Source organism: Yarrowia lipolytica, chromosome 1E (genome assembly GCF_001761485.1).
Source record: "Yarrowia lipolytica chromosome 1E, complete sequence".
Taxonomy (NCBI): domain Eukaryota; kingdom Fungi; phylum Ascomycota; class Dipodascomycetes; order Dipodascales; genus Yarrowia; species Yarrowia lipolytica.
In genome coordinates, this window is record NC_090774.1 from 1,386,687 (window position 1) to 1,411,833 (window position 25,147).

At 50.8% G+C, this 25,147-nt stretch overlaps 10 protein-coding genes and 2 non-coding genes across 12 annotated transcripts; 8 read left to right on the top strand and 4 right to left on the bottom strand.

Annotated features, from left to right (window-relative positions):
- Positions 1-2,052: 2,052 nt before the first annotated feature.
- On the bottom strand, positions 2,053-3,246 carry YALI1_E13899g (uncharacterized protein; the record flags this gene model as incomplete). Its single annotated transcript, XM_503808.3, has 1 exon — positions 2,053-3,246. One exon carries the CDS (start codon positions 3,244-3,246, stop codon positions 2,053-2,055), a length of 1,194 nt encoding a protein of 397 aa, XP_503808.1.
- Positions 3,247-5,921: 2,675 nt separating this feature from the next.
- YALI1_E13926g (uncharacterized protein) lies at positions 5,922-7,622 on the top strand (the record flags this gene model as incomplete). The annotated part of the gene is made up of 1 exon (XM_503809.3): positions 5,922-7,622. One exon carries the CDS (start codon positions 5,922-5,924, stop codon positions 7,620-7,622), a length of 1,701 nt encoding a protein of 566 aa, XP_503809.3.
- Positions 7,623-8,161: 539 nt separating this feature from the next.
- On the bottom strand, positions 8,162-9,646 carry YALI1_E13963g (uncharacterized protein; the record flags this gene model as incomplete). Its single annotated transcript, XM_503810.1, has 1 exon — positions 8,162-9,646. The coding sequence occupies one exon, from the start codon at positions 9,644-9,646 to the stop codon at positions 8,162-8,164; it is 1,485 nt and encodes a 494-aa protein (XP_503810.1).
- Positions 9,647-11,938: 2,292 nt separating this feature from the next.
- On the bottom strand, positions 11,939-13,814 carry YALI1_E14003g (uncharacterized protein; the record flags this gene model as incomplete). The annotated part of the gene is made up of 2 exons (XM_503811.4): positions 11,939-13,588; positions 13,647-13,814. The coding sequence occupies 2 exons, from the start codon at positions 13,812-13,814 to the stop codon at positions 11,939-11,941; spliced, it is 1,818 nt and encodes a 605-aa protein (XP_503811.3).
- An 865-nt stretch (positions 13,815-14,679) lies between these two features.
- Positions 14,680-15,642, top strand: YALI1_E14013g (uncharacterized protein; the record flags this gene model as incomplete). The annotated part of the gene is made up of 1 exon (XM_503812.3): positions 14,680-15,642. The coding sequence occupies one exon, from the start codon at positions 14,680-14,682 to the stop codon at positions 15,640-15,642; it is 963 nt and encodes a 320-aa protein (XP_503812.1).
- A 447-nt stretch (positions 15,643-16,089) lies between these two features.
- Positions 16,090-17,433, top strand: YALI1_E14028g (uncharacterized protein; the record flags this gene model as incomplete). Its single annotated transcript, XM_503813.3, has 1 exon — positions 16,090-17,433. The coding sequence occupies one exon, from the start codon at positions 16,090-16,092 to the stop codon at positions 17,431-17,433; it is 1,344 nt and encodes a 447-aa protein (XP_503813.3).
- Positions 17,434-17,835: 402 nt separating this feature from the next.
- Positions 17,836-17,915, top strand: YALI1_E14045r. Its single transcript has one exon. It is a non-coding gene; the product is annotated as a tRNA-Pro (tRNA).
- Positions 17,916-17,928: 13 nt separating this feature from the next.
- On the top strand, positions 17,929-18,020 carry YALI1_E14046r. Its single transcript has one exon. It is a non-coding gene; the product is annotated as a tRNA-Tyr (tRNA).
- Positions 18,021-20,113: 2,093 nt separating this feature from the next.
- On the top strand, positions 20,114-20,923 carry YALI1_E14068g (uncharacterized protein; the record flags this gene model as incomplete). Its single annotated transcript, XM_503814.3, has 1 exon — positions 20,114-20,923. The coding sequence occupies one exon, from the start codon at positions 20,114-20,116 to the stop codon at positions 20,921-20,923; it is 810 nt and encodes a 269-aa protein (XP_503814.3).
- Positions 20,924-21,312: 389 nt separating this feature from the next.
- YALI1_E14080g (uncharacterized protein) lies at positions 21,313-21,763 on the top strand (the record flags this gene model as incomplete). Its single annotated transcript, XM_068282978.1, has 2 exons — positions 21,313-21,322; positions 21,576-21,763. The coding sequence occupies 2 exons, from the start codon at positions 21,313-21,315 to the stop codon at positions 21,761-21,763; spliced, it is 198 nt and encodes a 65-aa protein (XP_068139079.1).
- A 484-nt stretch (positions 21,764-22,247) lies between these two features.
- Positions 22,248-22,612, top strand: YALI1_E14089g (uncharacterized protein; the record flags this gene model as incomplete). The annotated part of the gene is made up of 2 exons (XM_068282979.1): positions 22,248-22,402; positions 22,447-22,612. The coding sequence occupies 2 exons, from the start codon at positions 22,248-22,250 to the stop codon at positions 22,610-22,612; spliced, it is 321 nt and encodes a 106-aa protein (XP_068139080.1).
- Positions 22,613-23,153: 541 nt separating this feature from the next.
- Positions 23,154-25,142, bottom strand: YALI1_E14118g (uncharacterized protein; the record flags this gene model as incomplete). The annotated part of the gene is made up of 1 exon (XM_503815.3): positions 23,154-25,142. One exon carries the CDS (start codon positions 25,140-25,142, stop codon positions 23,154-23,156), a length of 1,989 nt encoding a protein of 662 aa, XP_503815.2.
- Between the last annotated feature and the right edge of the window lie 5 nt (positions 25,143-25,147).

Here is a 25,147-nt window from a genome sequence, read left to right on the forward strand (position 1 = left end):
GAGCTTCAGTGTTTGTTGCAACACACGAGAAATACATAGTGGCTGTATACACCGATGATAAAAAGGCATCTGCAACAGACAAAGCTATACTACGAGTACGAGTACTTGTATCCTGTATTTTGACCTTCAGCAAGCACCATCGGCGACATCCCACAAACGATTTCAGGCACTGTTATGCATTCATGACAGCCCAACTCATCGACGGCATTCAACAGGGCCATAGGCTCACTGCGGACATGTGTCAGTCTTCAAGTGTGTCCAAAATCGGCAGATCAGCCGTGCGGCTATGCACTACATCTATAGTCCACGATCCATAACTGTTGACTATCATACAAAGTGCATCTATCATAGTTGGTCTGGACTCGCTCGGTGCAAGTCCGGCATGGAGTAGTGTTGCATGTTATATTTAGTGCTTTCATATCATCCATTGTGCTCTTATATCAAACGCTCTGACAGGGAGACTACTGTGCCTACTCCGAAATCATTCCACTATAGACCCGAGTTCCTCCAATAAGATCACTCCAAGATCCTTCCAACAATATCACTCTTGTGTCCAATGGCAAGCTGCCGCTACTTTTCCAAGGCGTCGGAACTGACCTGTGCGTAGCATTGGGCGCCCTGTCCACCTGTGTGTCGGGTGGAAACATATTGGCACCTTGTCTTGACGTCCTCCGACTCGTTTCCTGTCATGTATATATTCACATCCTGCGGGTCCTTGGAGGAGTCGAGGAGTCCCACTTACCTTTTCCTTTGATTGCTTCCGTGTAATAGTGTCTCAATATTAAATCGCACCCGGGTTTTATCTTCGGTAAATTCGACTTCCTCGGAGTACTTCTCCTCTCATTCTGTTTCCTTGCCTGGAGCAGGTCTCGACGAATCTGCTTTCGTTCGAGGAGTTCTGATTGACTGGAAGAGACGCCTGGATAGGACCTCAGCCCTGTAGAGGATCTTAGACTCGTTTTCCGTACACCGTGCGCTCGTCAAAAAGCTCGTGCCCACAATAGTTACCAAATCTCCCGTGACGTTAGGAACGGTGTAGAGCACAACGGCCGAGGTGGAGAAATCGTGGACTTGTTTTGTGAGGCGAAGCACAGTTTAGGGGATGGACGTCCGAATACTAGTGTGTATACCCTTAACACCTGATTGTACTTGCAAATAGTTCCACACTACTTGCCAATGGCTAGGGGGCCTAAGCTGCACTTTTGTCAAACAGCATTTCGTTACAAGTAGTCAACAGGCCATGTCTTGGAGTCAGGCATCTCAATGTGTCTTGGACAATCAATCATCTTGGAAGAGGCTCTCAAGTGTTGAACTCCTTTCATTTAATAATGAATACTTTAGCTAGAACAACTCAGTGCCATTGCTATGGTGGATCACATAGATGTGGAACAGGAACTGTATCATGCCCGAGTCTTTGTGGGATTTGTGTCGTACTCACGCTCATGGCGAACGCAAAGGACTGACACCGAACCAAGTACTTGTAATTGCAAAAACTACAAGTTTCAGCCTGTTCTGTCTCACAAAATATGACAGAGTTATGTCGAATTTATATGATTTTACATCAAAATTTCGAAACTTAATGTCTATTAAGGTTGGGTATGGGGACAATTAATTTGTCGCGTTCTAAGGCCAAATGTGTAGAATTTGCCGACCAAGCTCTAAGAACTAATTATCCATGCACCCTGTGAATGAATAAGAAATATTTCGTGAAAATTATGATACAGAAATCAAGCTGAGAGTCGGAAGAATCCAATGGCATCTTAACATGTCACTCGTCACTTACAAAAATGTGCCCCATTTGTATCACTGCTCTGAGACTAGTGTAGCGGAGAAACCCAAATGATCGCAGGCAGAATGAAGGCGAGGTCTCTTTTGACCGGTATGTACTGCAATCGCCTCATAACTTCTCCATACAGCAATTGTCACCTAATACTACTACAATATCCTATTGTGGCAGTATTTCACTACGCATTCGTCTCTCTCACACTCTCCAGGCCCTCTGCTCTGTCCGAGTTTGCTCCAAACATAAATCATAAATCATCTATATACTAACTACTCGACAGAAGAGACCTTCTTGATGACGATGGCGGTGGAAGCTCCTCCACCGTTGCAGATGGCGGCAACTCCGTACTCGCCCTCCTTGAGGGCGTTGACCAAAGTCACAAAGATTCGGTTACCGGAGGCACCAATGGGGTGGCCGAGAGCAACAGCTCCACCCTTGACGTTGACCTTGGACTTGTCAATTCCGAGTCGCATGAGGTTGGCGAGAGCGACACCGGAGAAGGCCTCGTTGATCTCCCAGAGGGCAATGTCGTCCTTGGTAAGGCCAGCCTTCTTGAGGGCGGCGGGAATGGCCAGAGAGGGAGCAATGGTAAAGTCAATGGGGGCGGTGGCGGCGTCTGCGTAAGAGACAATCTTGGCGAGCACGGGGGTACCGAGCTCCTTGGCCTTGGTGCCAGAGGCAACGACAACGGCAGAAGCACCATCGTTGATGGGGGAGGCGTTACCGGCAGTGACGGAGCCCTGCTTGTCAAAGACAGGCTTGAGGCCCTTGAGCTTCTCGGCGTTGGCTCCCTTGGGCTCCTCGTCCTCGGAGACAGTCACGGTGCCCTTTCGGGTCTTGATCTCAACGGGGACAATCTCGTCCTTGAAGGCGCCGTTCTTGATGGACTCGTTGGCCCGTCGGTAGGACTCGATGGCGTACTCGTCCTGCTGCTCTCGGGTGATGCCGTCTCGCTTGTTGGTGTTCTCGCAGCAGTTGCCCATGTGGATGTTGTTGTAGGGGTCCCAGAGACCGTCCTTGACGATGGAGTCCTCGAGCTTCTGGTTGCCGAAAACAAGACCTCGACCGGAGTAGTAGGGGGTGTTGGACATGGACTCCATTCCACCGGCCACGATAACGTTTCGGTCGCCGGCCTTGATGGCCTGGGCAGCCAGAGCCACGGTCTTGAGGCCGGAAGAGCACACCTTGTTGATGGTGGTGGCCTCGACGGACTCGGGGAAACCACCCTTGATAACCACCTGTCGGGCGGGGGCCTGGCCGGAGTTGGCGGTCAGCACCTGGCCAAACAGAAACTCGTCAATCTGGTCGGCGGGGACCTTGGATCGCTGGACAGCGGCCTTGGCAGCGGTGATACCGAGGTCAATGGCAGACACGGACTTGAGGGCTCCGTTGAACTTGCCGACAGGAGTTCGGGCGGCTCCTACAATGTAGGCGGCGTTAAGTCGGGGCAGAGTGAGTCGCATTGTGTGTGTGTGGGGAGGATATGTGACGTGGATGGCAGAAAGAGAAGGACCGAGGTATATAAGTATAACCCACTAACGGTAACGTGTATGCACTGTCTCCCCAGAACACCCGTCCTTTAGCTCCCTGGTTGCGTCGGCCCTGTTCCGAACCTTGTCGGGTATCGGTCGGCTCGGCAAACTTTCGGGGGAATCTGGGGTACGAATAGCGGGTGTTGTACATGGTATATACCATAAAGGGATGTAACAAGAAACCTGAGAGAGTGTCTTGGGAGGATATATATACATTTGTATTTGTGTCCCGAGCCTGTTTGTGTCGCATTTATACCAAAAGGCCCTCCTATAACCCCTTGCCTAATGCCGACCGACACCCTGCTCCACATGTTTCCCAGGCACAAGTCGGACTTTCTTTTTCTTTTTTGGACCGCCAACCGCCCGCGAGTAAAATTGCCGTGGCTGGAGACCATGGTCACGTGATGTGCCCGAAGGCGCGCTGCTGAAAATGACAATCGAGCTGAGTCGCCGGTTTTCCGCCCCTTTTTCCGTCACGTGACCGAAACATACCGTTCCTCCGTCTGTTTTCGTTCCTACTTGTTCCGATCTTGATCGGCACATGTGCGGAGAGCTGTGGGCGAGAAAAGACGTTAGCGTGATTCGCATGTGGGGAAGTGTGGAGAGCTGCAGATGGAGTTGGGGTCTGTGTCAATGACTGGGTAAAGAGGGCGTGGTGAGTTCTTATTGCGGTTTCCGTTGTTCTATGTTGTCATTTGGTCCTATAAAGCAGTATTGGCGGCTCCATTTTTACGCCAATCATCATGTTCATCTTTTTTTTTTTTTCCAACTGTAATTTCCGCTCTAATTCACAGGTTGGAGAGCCGAAAAGTTTCACCCACTCCATGATTTTTTTTATTTTTTTGTTTTATTTTTTTATTTTCACACTCTCCCAAGACGTAAAGTTGGCTGTCATACTGACTGGAAGGAAGTGATCTAAGACACGCCAAATTTCACTCCCAATATCGGCCAAGTAACAAGACACTGTTTCACGGGTGGTCTGGGATCACCGCAGATATATATGTCGTTGGCTCTGGTAATTCGATGATCTCTGACTGGTCAGATAATAATATGCGGTGCACTCGGCCACAAATGGAAAAATGGAAAAAAATGGAAAAAAATCGTGTATATATAGGCCAACAACTTCCCTGTAGGCTCACTACAGATGGTGCACTCAGCGTTGGACGGAGATACTTGAGCAAGTACAGTACATACTGAAGGAGTACGTCCTGTTCAAGTACTGGTTAATACTCGGAAAACAGTACAGTATGGCAACAAGTGCCTCAAGAGATGACTTGAAGGGTGAGTAGTCATTGCCGGTTGGAGACAAGTCGGTTGGCAAAGGCGTGATCGGTTGGCAAGGGCATGGTCGGTTGGTCGGTTGGCAAAGACATGGTCGGTTGGCAATGGAGACATGGTATACATGTTGTCGACATTCAGACACTCAGACACAACAGATGTCTGATCACAGTCTGATGGGTCAACATCCATCAGAGAGAGGTTCTTCTCGAATGAAATCGTGTGCAAGTTCTAGTTTGTTTCTCTTCGCAGAACTTGCACACACTAAATAACTATTTGAAAGAATGTAAGCCCTAGCATTACCCTTGACTAGAAATCAAGCGAGTTGCAGGGCTAACGGGTCCCCCAGTAAAATCCGGTTCCTATGGGTCGTTCACGTTTTTCTGGGCACCCTTTTGAATCCAGTCCGCTATAGGGCATGAGCGAGTGGATCTTCGAAGGTGCCGAAAGATATGGGTCGAGCTAAACTACAATCTCGTGTCGTCAAAAGTGTATTACGGTCGATATGTTGAGGGTCGGTGATGTGACAAGAAGAAAGATGGGTGTCACCGCGAAGTTTATACTTTGGCAAAAGGTTAGGGTTGGTAATTGTCAGACTGGTTTGGGAGGTTTGGAGGTAGGGTAAACGGGACACCTTTACCACTGCCAGTGTGGACACAGCACAGATCATAGCGGTGGGAATATGAAGTTATGACAAGCCCGATTGGTCTTTGTCTCGATTTTTCCACACAGACGAGAGGACAGCAAACAGATCGAATAGATAATGCATGGCTGCAGCCCAACAACTAATCCTTACAACTGTAAACGAACCGTCTTTATATACAAGTACGATGAAAAAGGGGCTAAGACGACCGCATTTCCATGTACTCGTATGTACATACTGTAGGTACACATGTTGATACGAGCACATATCCTCTGGCAAACGTTTATCCCAGTCTGGCTGTCTCAGGCTCCCTATTCTGGCCTTGCCGAAAGTCTACCCTTAAACTGTAGTGCTGGAAAGGGTCCCGAGGTCTGGATAAGTTTGGATCAAGGAGCTAACCCTGTTCATGTAGCAATCATGGCATGTGTTATTTGTGTATGAGTGTGTTTGTTGCGGGGCGTGTTTTTGTGTCGGTCATGGAGTCTGCTTGCGGGGCGTCTCAGGCCCTCCCTGTCGGGTGCCCGTATTTCTTCTCCCTTCCCCAGATCATGCGAGATTACGCTGGGCCCAAGTATGCGCGCTAAATTTAATGACGCAACAGGTGGAAGCCTAAAGTACGCGTCTTGGACCGGTGAACAAAAAAGTAGTCTCATCATCCACACCCTCCACAGACACATACCGCACTATGGGACGACCACCTGGATCCGGAATGGACGGTCCGGTCTACACCGACTACGACCCCGCCATCATGGAAAAACTCAACCTGCACGTGGACATTGAAAACGGCACTCTCACGAACGGACCCCAGTGCTGGCTCAGTTTCGGGGACCACATCCCCACCTTTGTGCACATTGAGTATCTGGACACATATGCCATCAATGGAACCACCTGCGACTCTCCCTACTACTCGATGGGAAACAAGGGCTACCTGGGCGTCATGCTGAGCGTGGGAATCGCCGCTGCCACACTTGTCACCTTCTTCAACCTGAGAAAGCATGGAATGAACTTCATGCACGAGCCCAAGGCCGAGGAGCTCATGAGCCAGGGCGGACGGCCTAGCAAAACCAAAACGGCCGAACCTGGCTGGATTCGAGGCCGAAGACTGCCCTGGTTCCTGCTCCTGGTCCTGGGACTCATGCTGATCCTCACCGGCTTCTTTGCTGTTGATATTGACCGAAACTACATCCAGGGCACTGCTGCGGGTATGTACGGCGTGTTTCTGTCTGTCTGCCCTGTTCTGGGACTCATGGTCTCGTGGGAGTTCATTCGAAGATGGGGTTTCTTCGAAGAACGAAAACTGCTGGAACAAGACCCCTATGCAATTGACCAGACAGACCTCAAATCCAAGGCCCGAATCATCCCTCCCATCGTCTTCTACGTGAGCTGCTTCTTCGCAATGTTCATGATGGTGCTGCGGAACTGGAGCAAGCATCTGGATTACAACACGTTCTTTGATCTGGATGTTCGGTGGGTCATTGGCGGCATCTGCGAGGTGTTTGCCTTCATCCAGCTAGTAAACTCGCTCAGAGTCACTATCACGTACTACCAGGTGCCCCAGGTGCCTCTAGTTCTTCCCTTCATGGTGTTCATGAATCTGCTGACGGAAATCTACCAGGTGACCGTCATGGTGGTCAACGACAAGACCGTCTCCCCTTTCTACCCGTCTTCCAGCGTCGTTTTGCCTGTATTTCTCGTCTACCTGCCTCTTTGGGCCATCACCATTGCTGGTAACCTCTCTGGTCTGGCTAGAGACAACGAGGACCAGGTGATTTTGCGTCTGCGAGCTCTCCGTTGGAAGATTAAGCAGGAGAACGCCGAGCGAGCTCGATCTCAAGGAGAACAGGAACAGGAGGCTGCCCAGATAGCCGAGCGACGAGAAACCGACGCTACCTTCAACGAGCAGTACCCTCACTTTGAGGACTCTGACGCTGAGGCCGACGAAGAGGGATCCGACCCCAACGCTTCTGGAGGAGGACGACAGACTTCGCGGTACCAGAAACTGGGCAACGAGGGAGGCAATCGAGCTGGTCTGTTCAAACGTCTGTTTGGCGAATATAGACCCACAAACACCTGGTTTGGGCATAACATGGCCTACGTGCCTCTGTCACGAACCAAAAATCAGCTGTTTGACGAAGAAGATTTCCCTGCCATCACTCTGCAGAAGACCCGGGTTCGATCTGAGGTGAACGAAGACCCTGATGAAATGGAGGGTGGGTTTGACAACTACCACAAGCCGTCTCTGTTCTCCTTCTTGTCCAACTCGTTCCGGCCCATTCCGTCCAAAGGTCGGCGAGACCTCAACGACCTGGAGATGCAGGATCTCGGCACTCCCAAGAGCATCAAGCAACAGAAGCTGTATGGAGGTAGACGTGGTTCTCGGCCTTGATTATTTATGTATAGATGGATTAGATGTTTCACCTTGAGTTGGGGGGATACAGTATATGTACACATGGTACAAGTAGTGATGCCTATGGAAGCAACCCTCTTTGTTGTACAAGTACCAGTAACGGTACAAGTGGAAATGTACTGTTGATCAGATTGATAAGATCTCAGACTGCAGTGCAGCAGTTTCACATGTCTTCTGACTGTCCCGCATGCCCTTCTCATACTGTAGAAAATATTTACTACGGGGACTGTAGAGTTTCCCGCTGTAGATAATAATCTGGGCACCAAAAAAAATATGGACCATCTGGTAGACTATATTTAGCATGGGAATAATTAGTCGGCTATAACATACAGTCTATGGGGTGACACATTGTAGACTTCAAGGCGGTTATGGATACAGAGCTGTATCATGGTGAGCTTGTGGTACAACTACGTACAGGGTGCGACTCTTCTGAGCATATGAATGTACTGCTGGTACTTGCACTCACCAAGTCATAGTAAGTAAAGAACTGATCTAATCTATTGTATAAATAATGCATGTTAAGGGCCGAAAATTCGCATCTTTTCGCTCTCCAGACGCGACCGCACGGCAATACGAGCCTGGGCGAGCAGCTCGCGGTTAGTATCTTCGCTCAGAGTGGCCTCGGAGACGGCTGTGGTGCGAGAACTGATGGAGGTTGTGGACGTCGCGGTGGAGACGCACGAATTGATGGAATTGGCAGATTCGGGAGAGGTAGAAGGAGCGTATGTAGGAGGAGGAGGGATGTGAGGCGCACCGCAGCCGCTGCCAAGGCTCATGGTGCTGGCCTTCTTCTTGAGCCGGTTAGACGAAGAAGAGGTGCCGCTGTTGGTGATGGGCAGGTTCGGAGTGTTGTACTGCCGTCGAGGAGACCGGGTGGGCGAGCTGTTGGGACTGGGAGATGACTGCTGCTTGGGGGGACTCAGAGGAGGGTCAAAGTACGACTTTTGCTTCTCTGGAGACATGAGCAGAAACAGCTCAGCGTGAGACTTCTTTCCCTTGAGCGACGGGGTGTGAGTGGGGATGTTAAGAGATCGCACCTCGAGTTTAGGTGATCGGGGTGTAGAGGGTCGGGGAGCGGCGTTGGGAATAGCTGAAGACTCTTCAAGCTGGAAGATGGTGTCTCTGAGACTGTCTCTAGAAGACGAGGTGACAAAGTCCTTGAAATTTTCCTTAGAGGCAGACTTGTGCAGCTTGAGAGTTCCCTTGGTCGACTCCTTCTCCTTTTCTCGCAGTCGTTCTCTGAACGCTCCTCGGTACAGTCTCTGGACCTGGACTTCGACTGCCAGCTTCTGCAGAAAGGTGCGGATGATGAGGGCACGCTCATCCTTGGTGAAGTTAGCGGAGCTGGGCTGTTTGGCGTCCCGAGTGCGGTCGATGCAGTCTCTCGCAAACCGCATTCGGGTGTTTCGAGCAATGTTGTGTTCCCGGTAGAGATCTGAGTCGGCCAGGGTGCGGATGTACTCTTCGTCGGTGGCGTCGGCTCGGAGCAGAGTGAACTTGCAGTTGTTGAGCTTGTCGATAACTGGAAGAGTGGACGAATGGGCAGGCATGGCGGTCAGAATACAGACGCTTCGAAACTTGTTTTTGGCCCAGTCAATGGTGATTCTGTGTTGGTCGTTGAACAGCTGGCGCTCAAACTCGCTGCGGTTGTACATGATGTCGAGTTTTTCCACCTCGCTGGCAGTCATGCCTGTAAAGTCCTCCTCGGACCGTGATGGTCGCAGATTATTCTTCTCGCTGCTGAGAGCTGTTGGAAGCACCTGATGCGACCGCTTTTTGTTGAGCTTGTGGCGCATCAGACACTCTTTGACGTCCTTGGTCATGTCTTCCGACGAGTCTCTGCGGAACGGAGTGTGGATCTGGCGATTGCAACGCTTGTACATGAAGGTGAGAGACTTGATTTGCAGGTCAATGTGGTCCTCGTTGTCGCCCTGGTAGTATGTAGGAATGGTGATGGCTGGGGTCGTTGAAGACGGCCATAGAAATGAGAATAGTCCTGTCATTGTTGTGGGCAATAAACTTGTCGTCGTCCGTGTCTGTCGGTGGGTAGGGAATGAGTGTTGTGTAAGGAGTGAGGGGGGTTGTGGGAGATATGTGTGCGTATAAGGAGTGTATAGGTCGGTGAGATATGTCGGACGACTAGGTCGGTATGACTCGTTATTGTGGCGAGCGGGAGCTGTCGAGTGTGTATTGGAGAGGTCGCAATGAGAGGTGGTGAGTGGGGAACGGAATGAAGAGAGTCCCGGCTGAGAAGGTCTAGGTGTATATGCAGTTGCGAATGACCAGAGATCTATGCACAGAAACGCAGCTGAGCTGATTAGCGGACGAACCTAGAGGCGGCAGACAATCAAAGCGGGTAGGGTCAGCTGGACAGACACAGAGTATGGTCCCAGGAGCGTTTTATTTTTTGTTGATATGTGTGGTATGCACGGGGCGCGCGTCTGGTCTGTTTGTTATTTCAACTTTCAGCTGTATTTCAGACTAGGTTGGATTGTTGCAGCGGAATGAAAGACACTGTTGGTTTGGCAAGTAGGGTGGTGGTTCTGGAGCCGGGAGGGGTCGGATTCGGCGACCGTTGCGCAGCTAGAGGGGCTTGGAGAGCAATTAGCCCGGAATAGAGACGGTTTTCGGTCCTGTTAGTGCCTCAGAAGAATTCCGCTAGTGTGCCTGTTTGCTTCCACTGTATACAGTTTTTATGCAGGCTGGGCAGAATGGGGTGATTGGCCGCGGGCAGGTATGGAGAATGGTGGTTAGAGCAAGGGCCTTGAAGAATGAGCTGAGCTACAAGTAGGCGCACTTTTGGCGGACGAGACGGGCTTTTGTCGGAAATGAGTGCACAAGTGGTGTGATCCGGGATGGTGTGACTGGAAGTCAGGGTGTATATCGTCAGACTTGAGTGTAATACCGGCGATGAACACGGCAAGGCTGTTATCGTGAGAGACGTTACGGAGATATCAGCCTTGTGAGCCTACTATATATCCTGGACATGATTGTGCAAGTCTATTAATGGCCAGCATGCGCCCAAACCGCCTGGTTTCAGCTCGGCCTGAGAGCCTACAGTCCATGTTTTTTCCCGACTATTTCAGACCCAAGACGGCCTTTGTATTGTTTACTTCTGCACCCTTGTGTGTGGGAGGAACCTTGAGTTTGGAGCAGCGGGGTTGTGGAGGGATATATCAGGGCATTTCGGGGCGGATTTTGACGCAAAAAACGTCTGAAATGGATACTAAGCCGTTTAATATCAGATATTTCGACTCATAATTGCAGTATTCCTGCTCAAACACCCCAATAATTCTGCCCCTCACCTGTTTAGCTCCCAGACAAACCCAACCCTAAACGCACCATAACATGTGCAACAGTGTCAGGGCGCGATGAGCAACTTACCGTAGCACCAAGTAGCGGACATTTGAAGCACGGAATGCTGGAACGAGGTGACAATGTCATGTGTCATGTGCCGATGAGGGCCGTGGAGTCTCTACCAGTCTGTGTAACATTGGATCTGCGTGCTCGTAAAGTACACAAAGATATATTCCGAGCACAACCGCCGCCAAATCGCACCTACAGCACCTACAAGTAGCTACCCCCTCTAACCATACAGCATAATACCACTGACAATTGCTCTCTGCTGAGCCCCTGAAAGTTGCTCTGATCCTCACTGATAGACAGACGGCTTCCATACATATCCACTGTGGAGAAGCAGTTGGAGCCCAAGGAGCTGCAGTGCGACTCAATACACACAAGCCCATAGTTACAGTGTTCTTGTATAGTTGTGTAGTTGTATTCATTTGCTACTTGTAGTGCCATTCTTACAGCACAGCACCATCATAGGATACACCCTCTCACATGTTACTTGTACATTGTACATTTGTTTTTATCTAAAAGATCTATATTGGAAGGCTACAGTCACCCCGAGATGGCAAGCGCAACTGATCGTCTCAGCAAAGCAGGGGTCTTCAACTTCAGCGTTTCACCTTGTCTCAACCGATAACGTACCGTCCCCTTTTTTTTGATTTTTTTCACTTACAATAGCCGGACCTGCGTGCTTTAATCTTGCGTTAATTATGAGTAAAGGCACGAAGAAGCATAGTGCAACAGAAAAGTGCCTGAAAACAGCACTTGAAACACAGTGGAGAGAAAAATATCAAATGACCACATGTCGCTTATGGCACGTCTATCAGCAGGTGCTCGCACCAGCACCACCCGTTCCCGCATCGCTACATACATCTCATCTACATCACATCACTTCCTTGCTCTATTACTATACTCTATCAATGTCCTTTTATGCCACCTTTTGCTCACCGGTTGGCGCCACTCAGCTTGTCCACCTCGTCCTGAAGCGCCCGCAGGTCAGCCAGAAGATCGGGGCTCGTCTGGCTCGAATACCCGTTGCCGTTGAAGGAAGTCTGCGGGGGCGCAGAATGCAACGCCGTAGACCCTCGTCTTGGCGGAGGCGGAACGGGAGCCTCTCGCTGAAATGACACGGGCGGTGGCTGGGGAGATGCAGACTTGTTTCGGGGCGGCGGAGGAGGCGGAGGCACCCGTCGGCCTCCTACAGCATTGTATCCACCGCCGTTTCCAAATGAGGTGGGTGTGGGAGACACGCTCTGTGAACGCGACACTCCGGGCACCATGAGATTGTAGACCGAGTTCATATTATGCTGCTGCTGTTGTGACTGCTGTTGCTGCTGTTGCTGTTGCTGTTGATGGTACTGATGTGGTTGGTATTGTTGCTGCTGCTGCTGCTGTTGCTGGCCATATGCTTGTTGGGTGTGCGGGGTGGAAAACACGCCAGACAGACCAGAGTAGTTTGTAGCGGCTGCAGATGGCTGGGATTGAGTCTGAGGCTGCGGAGTGGATGCCGGCGAAGGCGAATACGACGAGTTGGCTGATCCGTCGCCGTACGACATGTATCCTGCAAACGACGTGGAAGGAGCTCCTGTAGCCTGTCGGCCCAAGGTAGGCTTAAACGACGAGCCTGTGTTAGAGGGCTGCAGATTGTTATTAGTATTGTTGCTGTTGTTGCTGTTGTTGCTGTTGTTGTTGCCCGTGGCCTGAGACACCAGAGCATCTCTGAATGCGTCTCCTGGAGCAGGAGATCCTCCAGGAGCAGGAGATCCGGTCGCCTGGCTCTGCAGAATGTTTCTGAAAGCATCGCCGGGCGTTTCTCCGTAAGTGCTTCCAAAGGTGATGGGAGGAGGTCCCACCTGGGGTTTGCCGTGGTGCAGCACACTGTCCACCTTGACGTTCTTGAACCCACTGTCCTCCAGAGCCTCAATGACCTCGTTTTCGTCGTCCTCACCAGTCGAAGGGTTCGGAGGAGGGGCTTGTTGGATCGGAGCAGTCACAGTCACCGGAGGTGGTGGCTGCTGATGCTGCTGAGGAGGAGGTGGAGGCTGCGACTGCTGTTGCTGAGACTGAGGTTGAACTTCAGCTTGAAGATCCTGCTCAGTCTGGTGCATATATGCCATGAATGACGTTCGAGGTGGAGGCCCCGTCTGCTGGCGTTCCAGAGGCTTGGGTTCATCCTCTTGGGCCGTATCATCATCCAACAAATCCGACATGCTCTGCGAATAGACAGGGGCCGAACCGCTCTGGCGCTGTCGCATGAGCTCCTCCAGCGTCCGGCCGGCCGCAGCAGTCACCTGCGGAGGCTCGCTAGTGAACTGCACCTTCTTCTTGCTCTTTTTGCGTCTATCTCCGGTCAACAGTAGACTGGTGAAGGAGTTGATGTCCAGCGGGGTGCCTGTGGGGGTGACGGCGAGCTCGGGCTCCGAGTTTTTGCGCTTGCGGCTGAGAATCGATTTGGGCCGCAACAGAGGAGCTGGCTGGTAGATCATGGCCGCAGACACATTGCTGCCATTGAGCGCATGGCTCACCAGTCGTAGAAAGCCGTAGAACTGGCCAGGGTCCAGATTGACCAGGTGCTGGCCACATGCATTGAGAATCTGTGTTAGAATCACTGTAATATGATGGCAATGTCTGCTGTCCCTCCGTCTGACTCACCTTTTGCTTGTCCTCGTCCTTGACGCCGAAATTGTCCACAAACGTCAGCACATCGCCGACAACAATGCTCTCTTTGCCCTTGCGCAGCAGCAAATCTGTGTACCACCGGCTGTACGCGCGGATCTCGTCTTCCGTCAGCGACAGCTGCTCATATCTGATGGACTCCATGCGTGGTTTTTCCCTCCAAGTGGTCTCTAAAGGTAATATGCGCTGCGGTCTCGGTTCCTATTGTAGTACCAGTACACTCGTACGTGTAAGTAACTTGCTGACTAAGTTGGGAGGAAGAGGAAGGGCCAGAAGAAGGGATGACAAATATAGATGGGGGCGGAGTCGACTGGGGATGGGGGCGGAGTTCCAGGGGTCTGTTTGGGCCGCTTGGTCTACATTTACCACTATTTTCGTCCCGGTCACACGACCCCATCCCCGATACTTAGGGCTCACTTGACCCGGAATTAACGGCTGTCAGGGGCGATCTGTAAGTGCGGCAAAGATACGATGTGGGACATCCGGGTGCATGTGGGAATGTGCGTGGGTGCACCAATAGGGGATTCAGAGGGACAATGGAGTGTGATCAGTGTTATAATATCCCTTTTCAGTGGTATTTTTACTCGTACAGTTAGTGCACTAGCTTGTATGTCGATTGTACGGCGCTACACTACACTACCAGTAGCTTTTATACTGTAGTGTATGTATTACAGTACCCGGACGTATGGCTCAGTATCAAGGGGGGGCTAAAAACGTCTACAACTCGATTTTGTGAAATGTGCAAAAAAGGACTCTACGAAATCAAACGTGGTGGAACAAACAGCTGTCCCAACATATATATATTGTGCCATGCTCTCGCCCTCCCATACATTCGCCTGTTTCTACAACTGCGTCGACTGGTATGTACTCTTGCCATTTCCCCTTCCGTCACGTCTAAAACTAAATTAAGCCGTTTCGCGTTTATTGCATGCTGCAGTATCGCACGTTAATTTTTTGGTGTTTGATGTGATTGTCGCAGCACCCACTCCGACACAACCATAGAGACACAATGTCCGACGAAGACGAGTACTTGAGGCAGCAAAAGCTACAGGCGGACTACGACGAGTTCCAAAAGGACGTGGAGGACGCCGACGGAGAACACGTGCTGGGGATGATCGAGAGAGCCAATGAGGTCAAAAACAAGTACAAGGACGACCGGCGAGCTCTCATCAAGGACGCAGATCTGCTCAAAACGGTGGCGACCAAAAAAACCAAACACATCAAGAAGTACGCGCTCGCGCAGCCCGGCACCATCGATCTCAAGGAAGTGCAGAATATGGTGACCAGGTTTATCGACACCGCCGCCGAGATTGAAGACCCTGCCTTTGATCGCGTGGTGGACGCTTTTACGGGGCTCTCGGCGGATCCGCAGGCCGTTCCTGATTTCAAGCGGATCGCAGCTCTGGGCCGGGTCGGTATGAAGCACGGAAGAGTGGCTCGTGGAGCGTCTCATTTGATTGGCGCTCTGGAGAAGGATCGACCGCAAAAGGTGCGCCAGATGAAGCCGCGACAAGACCCAACAGAGGTGGGAACCCAAGAAAAGGCCAAGCAACTCAAGGGCGACGAGATCGACAGTACCAAGAACAACATTCAGAGATTCGGAGGAATTATGAGAAGAAGGCTCACGGCCGAATACAACTACCGAAAGCAGTGCGGAGAACCTCTGCCCATGCTTCAGGCCATTATTGACCCTCGAAGCTTCGAGTCGACCGTTCAAAACTTCTTTGTCTTCTCTACCCTGGTGGCTGGAGGAATGGCTAAGCTGTCTGAATACGAAGACAACACTCCTGTGATTGATATGTGCTCCGAGGAGGAAACTGCTAAACTTGTGAATGATAGAGATTCGCGGTGTCCCGTTGTGCTGGAAATGGATTATGAGACGTACGAAATGATTCTGGATGCGTACGAGATGCGAGGTCAAGAACCGTTGTTGGACCTGGGTGATACCACCATGGGTTTGAGTGCAGAGTAGAGTGGACCACATGACCGAAGCGAATGTGTGAGCTCGTGTGCACTTGACTAATGGAGCTTGAGGCACTTCCATGAGTGAATTGGGAGCACTCGCTGGTGTGGGGTACTGAGGGATGCTGTTGAAGTATCATTTTGGGTCATGCGACCTTCAAGAATGCAGTTGAGGGTACAAGTACTGTGCATTAAATTTATTTATTGACGTTGACTGTTGTAGGGAGTATGATTTAGATATTGTGGTGGTCGGCGTGACAGATATTGAAGTTGTACTTCTATACCGGTTTATGTATGAGAGTTAGCCCACAACGTAGAAAAGCGTATCATTTAGTATATGTTTAGTCAGCATGATGCAGGCACTCAAAAATTACTTGTACAAGTACATGTACTTTCCACGTCCACGACATTTCCACTTCCATCATTCTACTTGTAGAATTGTACATCTGCTTCCAAAATGCATGCCGTGTACTTGTATATCCATGCCATCTTCCGTGCATATCAACGAACTTTGGACTCTATAAACGCACCCACCCCGCCACTCATGTCTACACTACTGGAAGTACTGGGATTGGACAATCGTGAACACAGCCCATTTGAAATCGATCAGGCGTACCGCAACAGAACGTTTCTTGCGCTTGGACTCCTGCCATCGGACTCCGATCCGTTTTATGCAGTGTCTGATGCCTATCAGGTCTTGAGAAACCCCAGTCACCGAGCCAAGTATGTGAAGCTCGGAGATAAGCGGTTTTTCGACCAGTGCCGCAACATTCAGTATATAGATGCTGTCGACATTCTTCTGGGCTCATTTGGAGTGGACAGACTGAAGTTTCTGGTTGCCGACATGCCTGCGTTCAGCACCATAGTCAATTGTTTCAAAGAGATGAAAGAGATTGCTGTGGCTGCTGGACCTCTGGACATTTCAAACAGATCCCTGGACATCATGCGACGCCCAGGATGGACACAGGGGAAAGCCAAAGTTGAATATCAGTTTAAATGCACCAAGGGAGACTACTCTCGCGTGACTGTCATGCCCCAGATGAGAGAAATGCAGCATCTACTAGATGAATACGACGGAGAAAAGGGGAACCGACAGGTTGCAGAGAAACTGCTAGATGCGTTCAAACAAACCACTCTAGGGTTGGACTGGATGCATGTGGTTGCTGCAGTGTTCCGTACCCGCGGAACCAATCAGTATAACAAGTGCCGCAAGCTGATCAACAACAGAAGCAATATTGAGTGCCCAATCAAGAGAGTGGCTTACATGAGGAAGTACGTGATCAGAACCCAAAAGTTCTGGAAGTATGCCAACAAGTCATACGATGACCAGGTCAACCTGTTCTACCTGGCGTGCGCCTGTTCTCTCATTCTGGAAGCCAAAAAGGCGTTAGACAAGACTATCGATTACCTGTTTGATGCACAAAGACAACAGATCTCGAAACGAAAAGACAGAATGGTTCCTGCTAAACGGATGGCAGACCTAGGGGAGTGGATGGGCCAGAGAGACGAGGTGTTCATCACTTACGATGACGTTCTAGCATCCGCAATCACACACACAGCTTATCACGTTGTCTATGTTGTAACAAAGATGGAAAAAGTTGACCTTCCAGATATCAGATACAGCCTTCCCAAAACTGACTTCCCAGACCGATCAAAGACCTTGGTGAAGATGGCGTTGGATATCTACAACGCAGAAGATCTTTCGGCAGGCCCAGATCCTTTCAATTCAGACCTCGTGGTTTGGAACCTGGCTTCGATGAATGCGTTGATGACTGGCCCTACTCCTGGAACCTATTACTGACATAATGGCACTGTGATGTATAATAATACGGCAGACGACGGAATTGATTCATATTTGTTGTAGACGGCACTAACCCAACAATTTACCGTCCCGATAATATGGTCCAACTTTTTAGTTATCTCAGTCTCGGTCTCACCCAGATGATGATGCCATGTTTCACAATGTCGGATATCTGAGTTTTCTTGGGCAACATCCATATTAGATATTCTAAGACATTATCGCTTGTAAATACGGCTTGAAACTAGCCCCAGAATAATTGCTAAAGCCACATTTATAATATCCATGTACTCGCTTGCAGATATCTCCATTATTTATGCCCCAAGTCGCCGTTTCAATTTTGGTCACGTGATTTTCTGAAATTTCGATTTGGTATATTTAACACATCACCGTGACAAGTATTGTGGCCCGATGGTTATAATTCTCGCTTAGGGTTTCCTGGAGCAATTTGCGAGAGGTCCCGGGTTCAATTCCCGGTTGGGCCCCTCCTTTTAATCTCCCCGGTGGGCCAAGCTGGTTTAAGGCGCGAGACTGTAATGGTATCATATTGTAATCTTGAGATCGGGCGTTCGACTCGCCCCCCCGGGAGATGTCTTTTTTCTGTGGGATCGTATGACTCCAGGGGTTTATTTTTGCTCTGTAGTTTTCGGGTGCCTTGGTTTCGCATGTATAAGCCGTAATTCAACATGGGGGCAAGACAGCCCAGAGTGTCAATTTCCGTTTTACCGAGGTTGGGCTTTGCGAGCCAATTTAGGAGTGTTTATTTCCCATCTGGAGAGGTGTGCACGGCGTTAAATGAGCTATTTGGGTCCTTGGCTCCGGATGAGATTGCTATCAGATCACCATGCCTCCATAATCACACTAATTTGGACGCGTCATATTTGTACCAAACTCATGACTGCGTCATTAGCGGAGACTCAGACCATGAGGGCAATTGAGGGTTTAAGCCAAGGTTCGGTTCTTTGATGCGCTCTTTTGGTGATGCATTCATTCTTGACTAAATGGGACATTTGGTTGCCCGAAAAGATCAATTCGCGGGGACTCGTGGAATGCAAGAACGTGCTCTCGGCCATGTGCCCAGATTACCACCACGGGCTTGTGTGCGACATTATGGATCCGGTGGAACTGGAGGCTTGGTCCGTCTGTACTGTAGTTGCGTTACGTGTTGCCTGGCTTAGCATGTTCGCGTTAGCCCGAAATGGATTTCGTGTGAGTCTTGCTTCTGCTTGGCTGGGCCACTAACAAGACAAACCGAGCTACGTTTTGCTAGAATGGGCCATTTGGGCTCTGCGCAGCCCCCCCAATTTCGGTCCAGCAAATCCGCCTGCTCCTTGGCTTGTTTGTTGGTGTGCCTCAAAGTGCCCTCTTGTGCGGCCCGCCAATCGAAAGTCGCCTGGGCGCAAAGTGAGGGCAGTGGGCCGAATATTATTATCTGGCTTTTTTGGCATGGACGATATTACGATATTAGCAGGCCAATTGCTGTGTTACAAACTCGTACTGTAGTTGCAAAGATGGGGGAAAGAGGGTAAATTAATTGAAGTGAGACCGCCCCAACCCAGGAACACCAGCGTCACAAATGTCCACCCTTTCTGAAGGCCGGTTTAACCGGTGCACTGGAAGACCTACCGACCTTGTGCTGTAGATGTATTATTCCTAGGGCTACAGGAGCTATTTTAAGATCGCAGCCGAATCCACCCCTATACAAGTACGGTACGAGTACTTAGGGCCCTAGGGCCTGTGTCAGCCCCTGCAATAGACAGGTGCTTTTTTTTCGTTTTTTCCCAAAATACCCGTCTATTTCCGTCGGCCCTCTTTAATAAGCAGACGCCCTTCCGTGAATAGGGCCTGGGCCACCTGACAAGACAAGGGAACGGCTGACGTCATATTTTGTGCCCTGTCCGCCTCGCATCGGCGATTGGGTCTGCGAGCCGCATATCCCAAAATTAGTTCCGACGAAATGGAGGTCAGCAAGCAGAAATCATGCTAAGGACCATGTATCCACAAGCTCCTTACTCGTCGGTGGCGAGTCGAGTGGAGCTGGACAAAAAAAAAACCGTTTGGACGACCCGCTCCAGAAGCGCATGTAGGCCCGGGCAAAGAGAGAGAGAAAATGCGACATTCCTGACTCGGTTAGAGGATAATATCCGGGAAGCACGGTGATGCGCGGGGCATCTCGGGCCAGTCAACACATATTTCCGCCCCAGAAACACTACAAAATAAACCCTCTTGGTGTCTCTGTCTGACATCACCACCGTTTGCAAACGATTATTAGCCCCAAAGTAAAAAGCCTAAAACTCCAAATCCCAACAAGGTTAAGCTTCTTTGTCACTACAAGGTTGAGGTGTGCGTCGTCACTGCGATTCGTATTTAGACAGGCCTCAAGTCCCGGGTGGTATATATATTATAAGTCTCTCTAGCGCCATAGCCTCAAACCTGTGCTTGCAACACGCTACAACTACCGGCTGGGAAACCACAGACATCTCTCCATACCCTCTTCTTCGATACACTGGCGACGTGGAACTGGCTTCGACAGGATACCTCATCCCAACTCTGATGATCTCATTACACCCCCCCATCCCCCCCATCCCCTAGATCTCAGATCCCCTAATTAAATAAATCGGCAAAAATCAAACCAGACAAAATATCGCAAGTCTCTCGATATTCGCCACCGCATTAAAAACCCATGACAAAACCCACAACGCCACTGCACTCTGTTGACTTCTACGACTGGAACGTGCTGACCCAGTTCAAGCTCAGGGGCGACCTGTTCAAGGACCCCGTGCTTAATCGCGTGGCCTCCTACTTCAACGAGGGCGTCACCTATCTGCTGAACGGCGGATATGTGTACAAGGCGCGGGGCTCGGGCAAGTGGATGGCACTGCCCAAGACCGCCGCCACAGACGAAGCCTCAAAAACCGCGTCTCCTGACGCCAACCGCGACTACCCCAAGGAGCTGCTGGAACTAATCATCTCGGACGCAGACTCGGCCTCTTCGCTGGAAGAGTGCAAGATTGTGGGCCGCGATCCGTCCAGCTGGGCACCTGAGCATCGGGTGCTTCTGGAGCGGGCCACAGAGTCCAATCCAGACCTCAGCATCGTGGCCGACTTTCTCGCCATCGGAGGCACCTACGCCAAAAAGGACAATTACCTGTTCCGAGTGGACAATGGCGTGGACCGTATGGTGGTGCCGCGAGGCGACGTACGCGACCAGCTGATCAGAGAATGTCTGGAGGGCATCAGCGAAGGAGAAGATCCAGTGGAGCGGGTCCAAACTATGGTGGCTCAGTATTACGTCATTCCGGAATTGGAAACTGACGTGGTCAGGGTCATGAGTTCTGAGGAGGGGGAGAAGCGGCTGCAACCTACTACAAAAGAGGCTGCTATTGCACCAAAGACTCCAGTAGTCACTGCTGCTGCTGCTACTTCTACTCCCACCACTCCCTCTGCATTGTCGTCTCCTGCATCCGATGTGTCTGTTGCCCCATCTCTATAATCCCCTGTAGCATCTGCATTTATTTATTTGTGTTTATTATTGCTCTTGTTGTTGGCTGCACCCGTCGCGTTGCGCATCTTAGCATTCTGGAGTCCCCTAATCCGTCGTGAAACCTCCTATTATCTCCATCCAGCGTTTCTTCTCAAGGGATTTCCCCACATATTGCACAGTTTCAAACTCTATTAGTAGAGTAAGACTCATCAACTCTAATCCGCCTGGAGCCTGACTTAGTCACATCCATCAGACTCACATATAAGGCCCCCACTGGCTTCATGGCCATCTTTTCTTTCTCCTTCTCTCTTTCCGACACTTTTATTTACTCTACGCTATTTATTCCAGCTTCGACTTGCCCCATCTCCCCGACAGCAACAAGTTGACCCTTATTTATTATGACCAGAGTGAGTATCTGCTTATCTCGATCATTCGCCTCTCCGCCTCCCTCCACATACAACACATTAACACGCCTTGATACATCGTGAGCAAGTTGATACGAGGCAGGGTCCACAAAAACGAGTGTAGAGGTGCTTGTCTACATGTGGCTGTGTCTTTGGAGCACATGGGACCATCTCCGTTGGAGTGGCTTGATTGCATATCGTGCATATCCAGCAGGACCCTCACAGCAGGCAAAGATAAGTATTCGTACTAACACAGATGACAAAGTGGGACCCCGAAAACGACAACATTGTCAAGAGCTTCGTCAAGGAGCATGGCCGCGAGTGGTCGATCAGCGAAATGGCCGACGAACTCAAGTCACAACTGCCTGGTTTCGACAACTCGTCTATTCAGCGCCGCATTCTGCAGTGGCTCCAGAATCCAAGAGGACCGTCTGACCTCCTGTGAGCAGACAGCATCATTACACGACACAAAAATTGCATTTACATAGCCAAGGCATGGATTAAAACACTACAAGTAGCTGTGGGGCGTACGATGAAGTACACGCCAGTATGGGTACGATACGAAACCAGGGCCTGGCACGAGTGCATACTTGAACTAGTATGTAAGGTATCGCTACAAAATGTTGTAGAACAGTATGTACGAGTATCGTACTTGTATCGCTCGTACGTACTTTACTTGTCATTATACACAGTTATCTTTATTAATCACATCCAGACAATTCCACCTTTCACTTTGAGGCATTACGTGATGCGTCCAAAAGTGTGCCTCATTTTGACGTTGACGGACGTTAGATAGTCTTAGCTTAGTCTATAACCCCAAGTTCCATGACACCCCACAAAACCATAGCGTTATCCGAACTCAAATCTCAGCACTTATAAGCCGCGAATCACCTCTGCCAAGGGCCACTCTGCAACCGCCTCTCGTTACCATGACAGCCTGGTCCATCTGGGAAGACCAGGTCATTTCCGTGCATGTCAAGCAATACCACAAGGCCTACACGGTCCGGCAGATGGCCCAGGAGCTGGCCAACGCCAATGTCTTCAAAAGTCGAACTCTTGCGGAGATTGAACAAAGAGTCTGGGTGTGGGTGGAGGAGGGAATGTTGTTTTGAGGGGAGTCGGACTCAGTTCTGGTACGGTCAAGTCTCAAGCAAGCAACAGCAAAAAAGCTATTCACTGCCGTGCATCACCCACCCGGCGGGTTTTCCTTTACACGGTTGGACTCGTTGGTCTGACACATGACCTTCAGCGTCGCGAGCTAATGACGAGTGCGGGAGAGTCGGGTGGAGCCTAAACTCATGACGTCATGGTGGGTTCCCGGGACTCGCAATTCGTGTATCTGCCCTTTATTTATTACCAATTTATTTATCACGCATTTTTGAAGAGCAATCACAACAACTTGTATTGATTACGTATCGTACCTCCACTGGCCCAATATGATACTGCTGCCAATCAGTCGGAAGAGGCTATTACTGCATTTTTGCCCGTTGTGCCTGACAACAAGCACCCCTTCCCCGCCTCCAATGACGTCACCCACACCAAGGTGAAACTTACAATAACGTACAAATACAAGAATATTAATTATGTCGCGTTGTTCAAATATTTGAGACACGCAAAAACATCAGCTACCAGTATATAATATCTCTCTAATTACATGGCGCCATGTGACCCTCTTATCTGTACGCACGCCATCCAGGTCTTGTACTTGTATTTCCTCGAGGTTATTATGAAACGCAACACATGGCAGAGTCTCGTATATCAGGCGGAGCTCGGTTATGTATCTATTAGATTATGCGCATTTCGTTCGTTTTCTCCGTATAATATATCCTCTTCCCCTAGGCACTCTTACCCAAGCTGACCAGGCTCTTAAACCGTTTCCACAGGCCCACACCATAGCCAGCAATATTCACGTTCTTGACAAACTCCCATCCCTTGACGGCGCTGGGAATTGGATATTGCAGTGGCCGGGGCAGAGTGGTCTTGCAGAAGGGCACAGAGTCAAACGCCACAGATTTGGCCAGACACAGACCCTGCAGACCCTCCTCTCCTCCAAACTTGCCGTAGCCAGAGCCCTTGCAGCCTCCAAACGGCAGCTGGCACACGTAGAAGGCTGCCAGATCGTTGACGGCAATGTTTCCGGACTTGATGTCGTTGATAGCCTTTCGCAGCGTCACAGTGTTGGCTCCAAACACCGCGGCTCCAAGACCGTATATCGTAGAGTTGGCCAGATCGATGGCTTGGTCGACCGTCTCGGCCTGCATCATGGTCAGCACGGGGCCAAACACCTCTGTCTGAGCAATCTCCATGTCGGCAGTGACCCCAACGAGCAGAGTGGGTTGGAAATAATGACCCTGGGGGTACTTGGGGTGGGGGTATCTGTGTCCTCCAGCAACGAGCTCGGCTCCTTGGGCAACCGCGTCGGCAATGAGCTCCTCCAGACGATCAAAATGCATGTTGGAAATACACGCTCCGACATCCACGTCGTCCTGCTGGTCGATTCCAGCTCCAACACGCAGCTTGGGGATGGTTTCTCGGAAGATGTCGAGCAAAGTTTTGTAAGCGCTAGGCTGGGCGATGACACGCTCGAAACCAATACAGTTCTGGCCGGCCGCCTGGAAAGTGCCTCTCAAAATGGTGTGAGCGATGGTCTTGAGATCCAGTCCATCATCGTCAAAGACGACACATGGGTCCTTGCCTCCAAGCTCAACGACAAGAGGAACAAGCGACTCGGCAGCGGCAGCTGCCACCTTGTGGGCCACGGGTTTGCTGCCAATGAAAGTCATGTGCGAGATCTGGGGGTGGCTGGTGAGGTGGTTAGCAGTCTCGGGCCAGCAGCACACGAGCTGTACGAGATCGGGCGAGTGGCCACAGGCCTGGAGCGCCTCACGAGCAATCTGAACAAAGTACTGCGACGACCAGACGACAGACTCGGAGCATTTGATGATGACGGCGTTTCCAGCGTACAGAGACGCCAGAATCGGCCCCATGAGGTTATGGAGAGGGTAGTTCCACGACACAAGGGCAGCCACGACGCCCAAAGGCTCATATACCACCTTGGCGGCCTTGTAGAACATGAGAGGGTTGGAGGAACCCGGTCGTGAGCTGGGCTGAAGGGCTCGTTCTCCGTTCTTGATGAGCCAGTTGATCTTCTCCAACGTCACCATGATCTCGCCCATGGATGCGTCGATCATGGTCTTTCCGGTGTCTCGACAAGCCACTCGAGCCACGACCTCCTGGTTTTCAAGCAAGAACTTTCGAATGGTTTTGAGCACCTTGTTTCGGGCGCTGAACGACGGGTTCCACTGGCACTGGGCAGCTGCAGCACATTCAATCGCTGCATCAATGTCCAGCAGCGTCGAGGCCGGTGTGGCTCCCAGAAACTGGCCGGTCGCAGGACAGTAGCACTGGATCATGTCGGGCTCCTCCTGGGATCGAAGAGTAGGAGGGTCCATACGAATGCCCTTCCAGTGGGGCAAGGCCTGGTCTGGGGTTCGAACGTGGATCACCGCAGGCTTCTCGGCGGCGTTCTTGTAGCCGAAAAACCACCGCTGGGTCGCCAGAATCAGCGTCACGGTGACACTGATTGTGGTGGAAACCAGCAGAATGTTTTCCCACTGTAGAGACCCCGACGACAGCGATTGCAGGTCGCGGAGGTTAATGTACTGGTCCAGGTCCAACCAGGCCTCCTCGACCGCCGACCATGCTGTTTCGGCGTATTCCATTGGGGGGGGCGGATGAGACGGGGGGGGGGGGCGGTTGATACCGGTACTGTACTTGGAGATGTAGCGCTGAGGTGGTGGTAAATTCAACCTTTTGGTATGCATCGAGC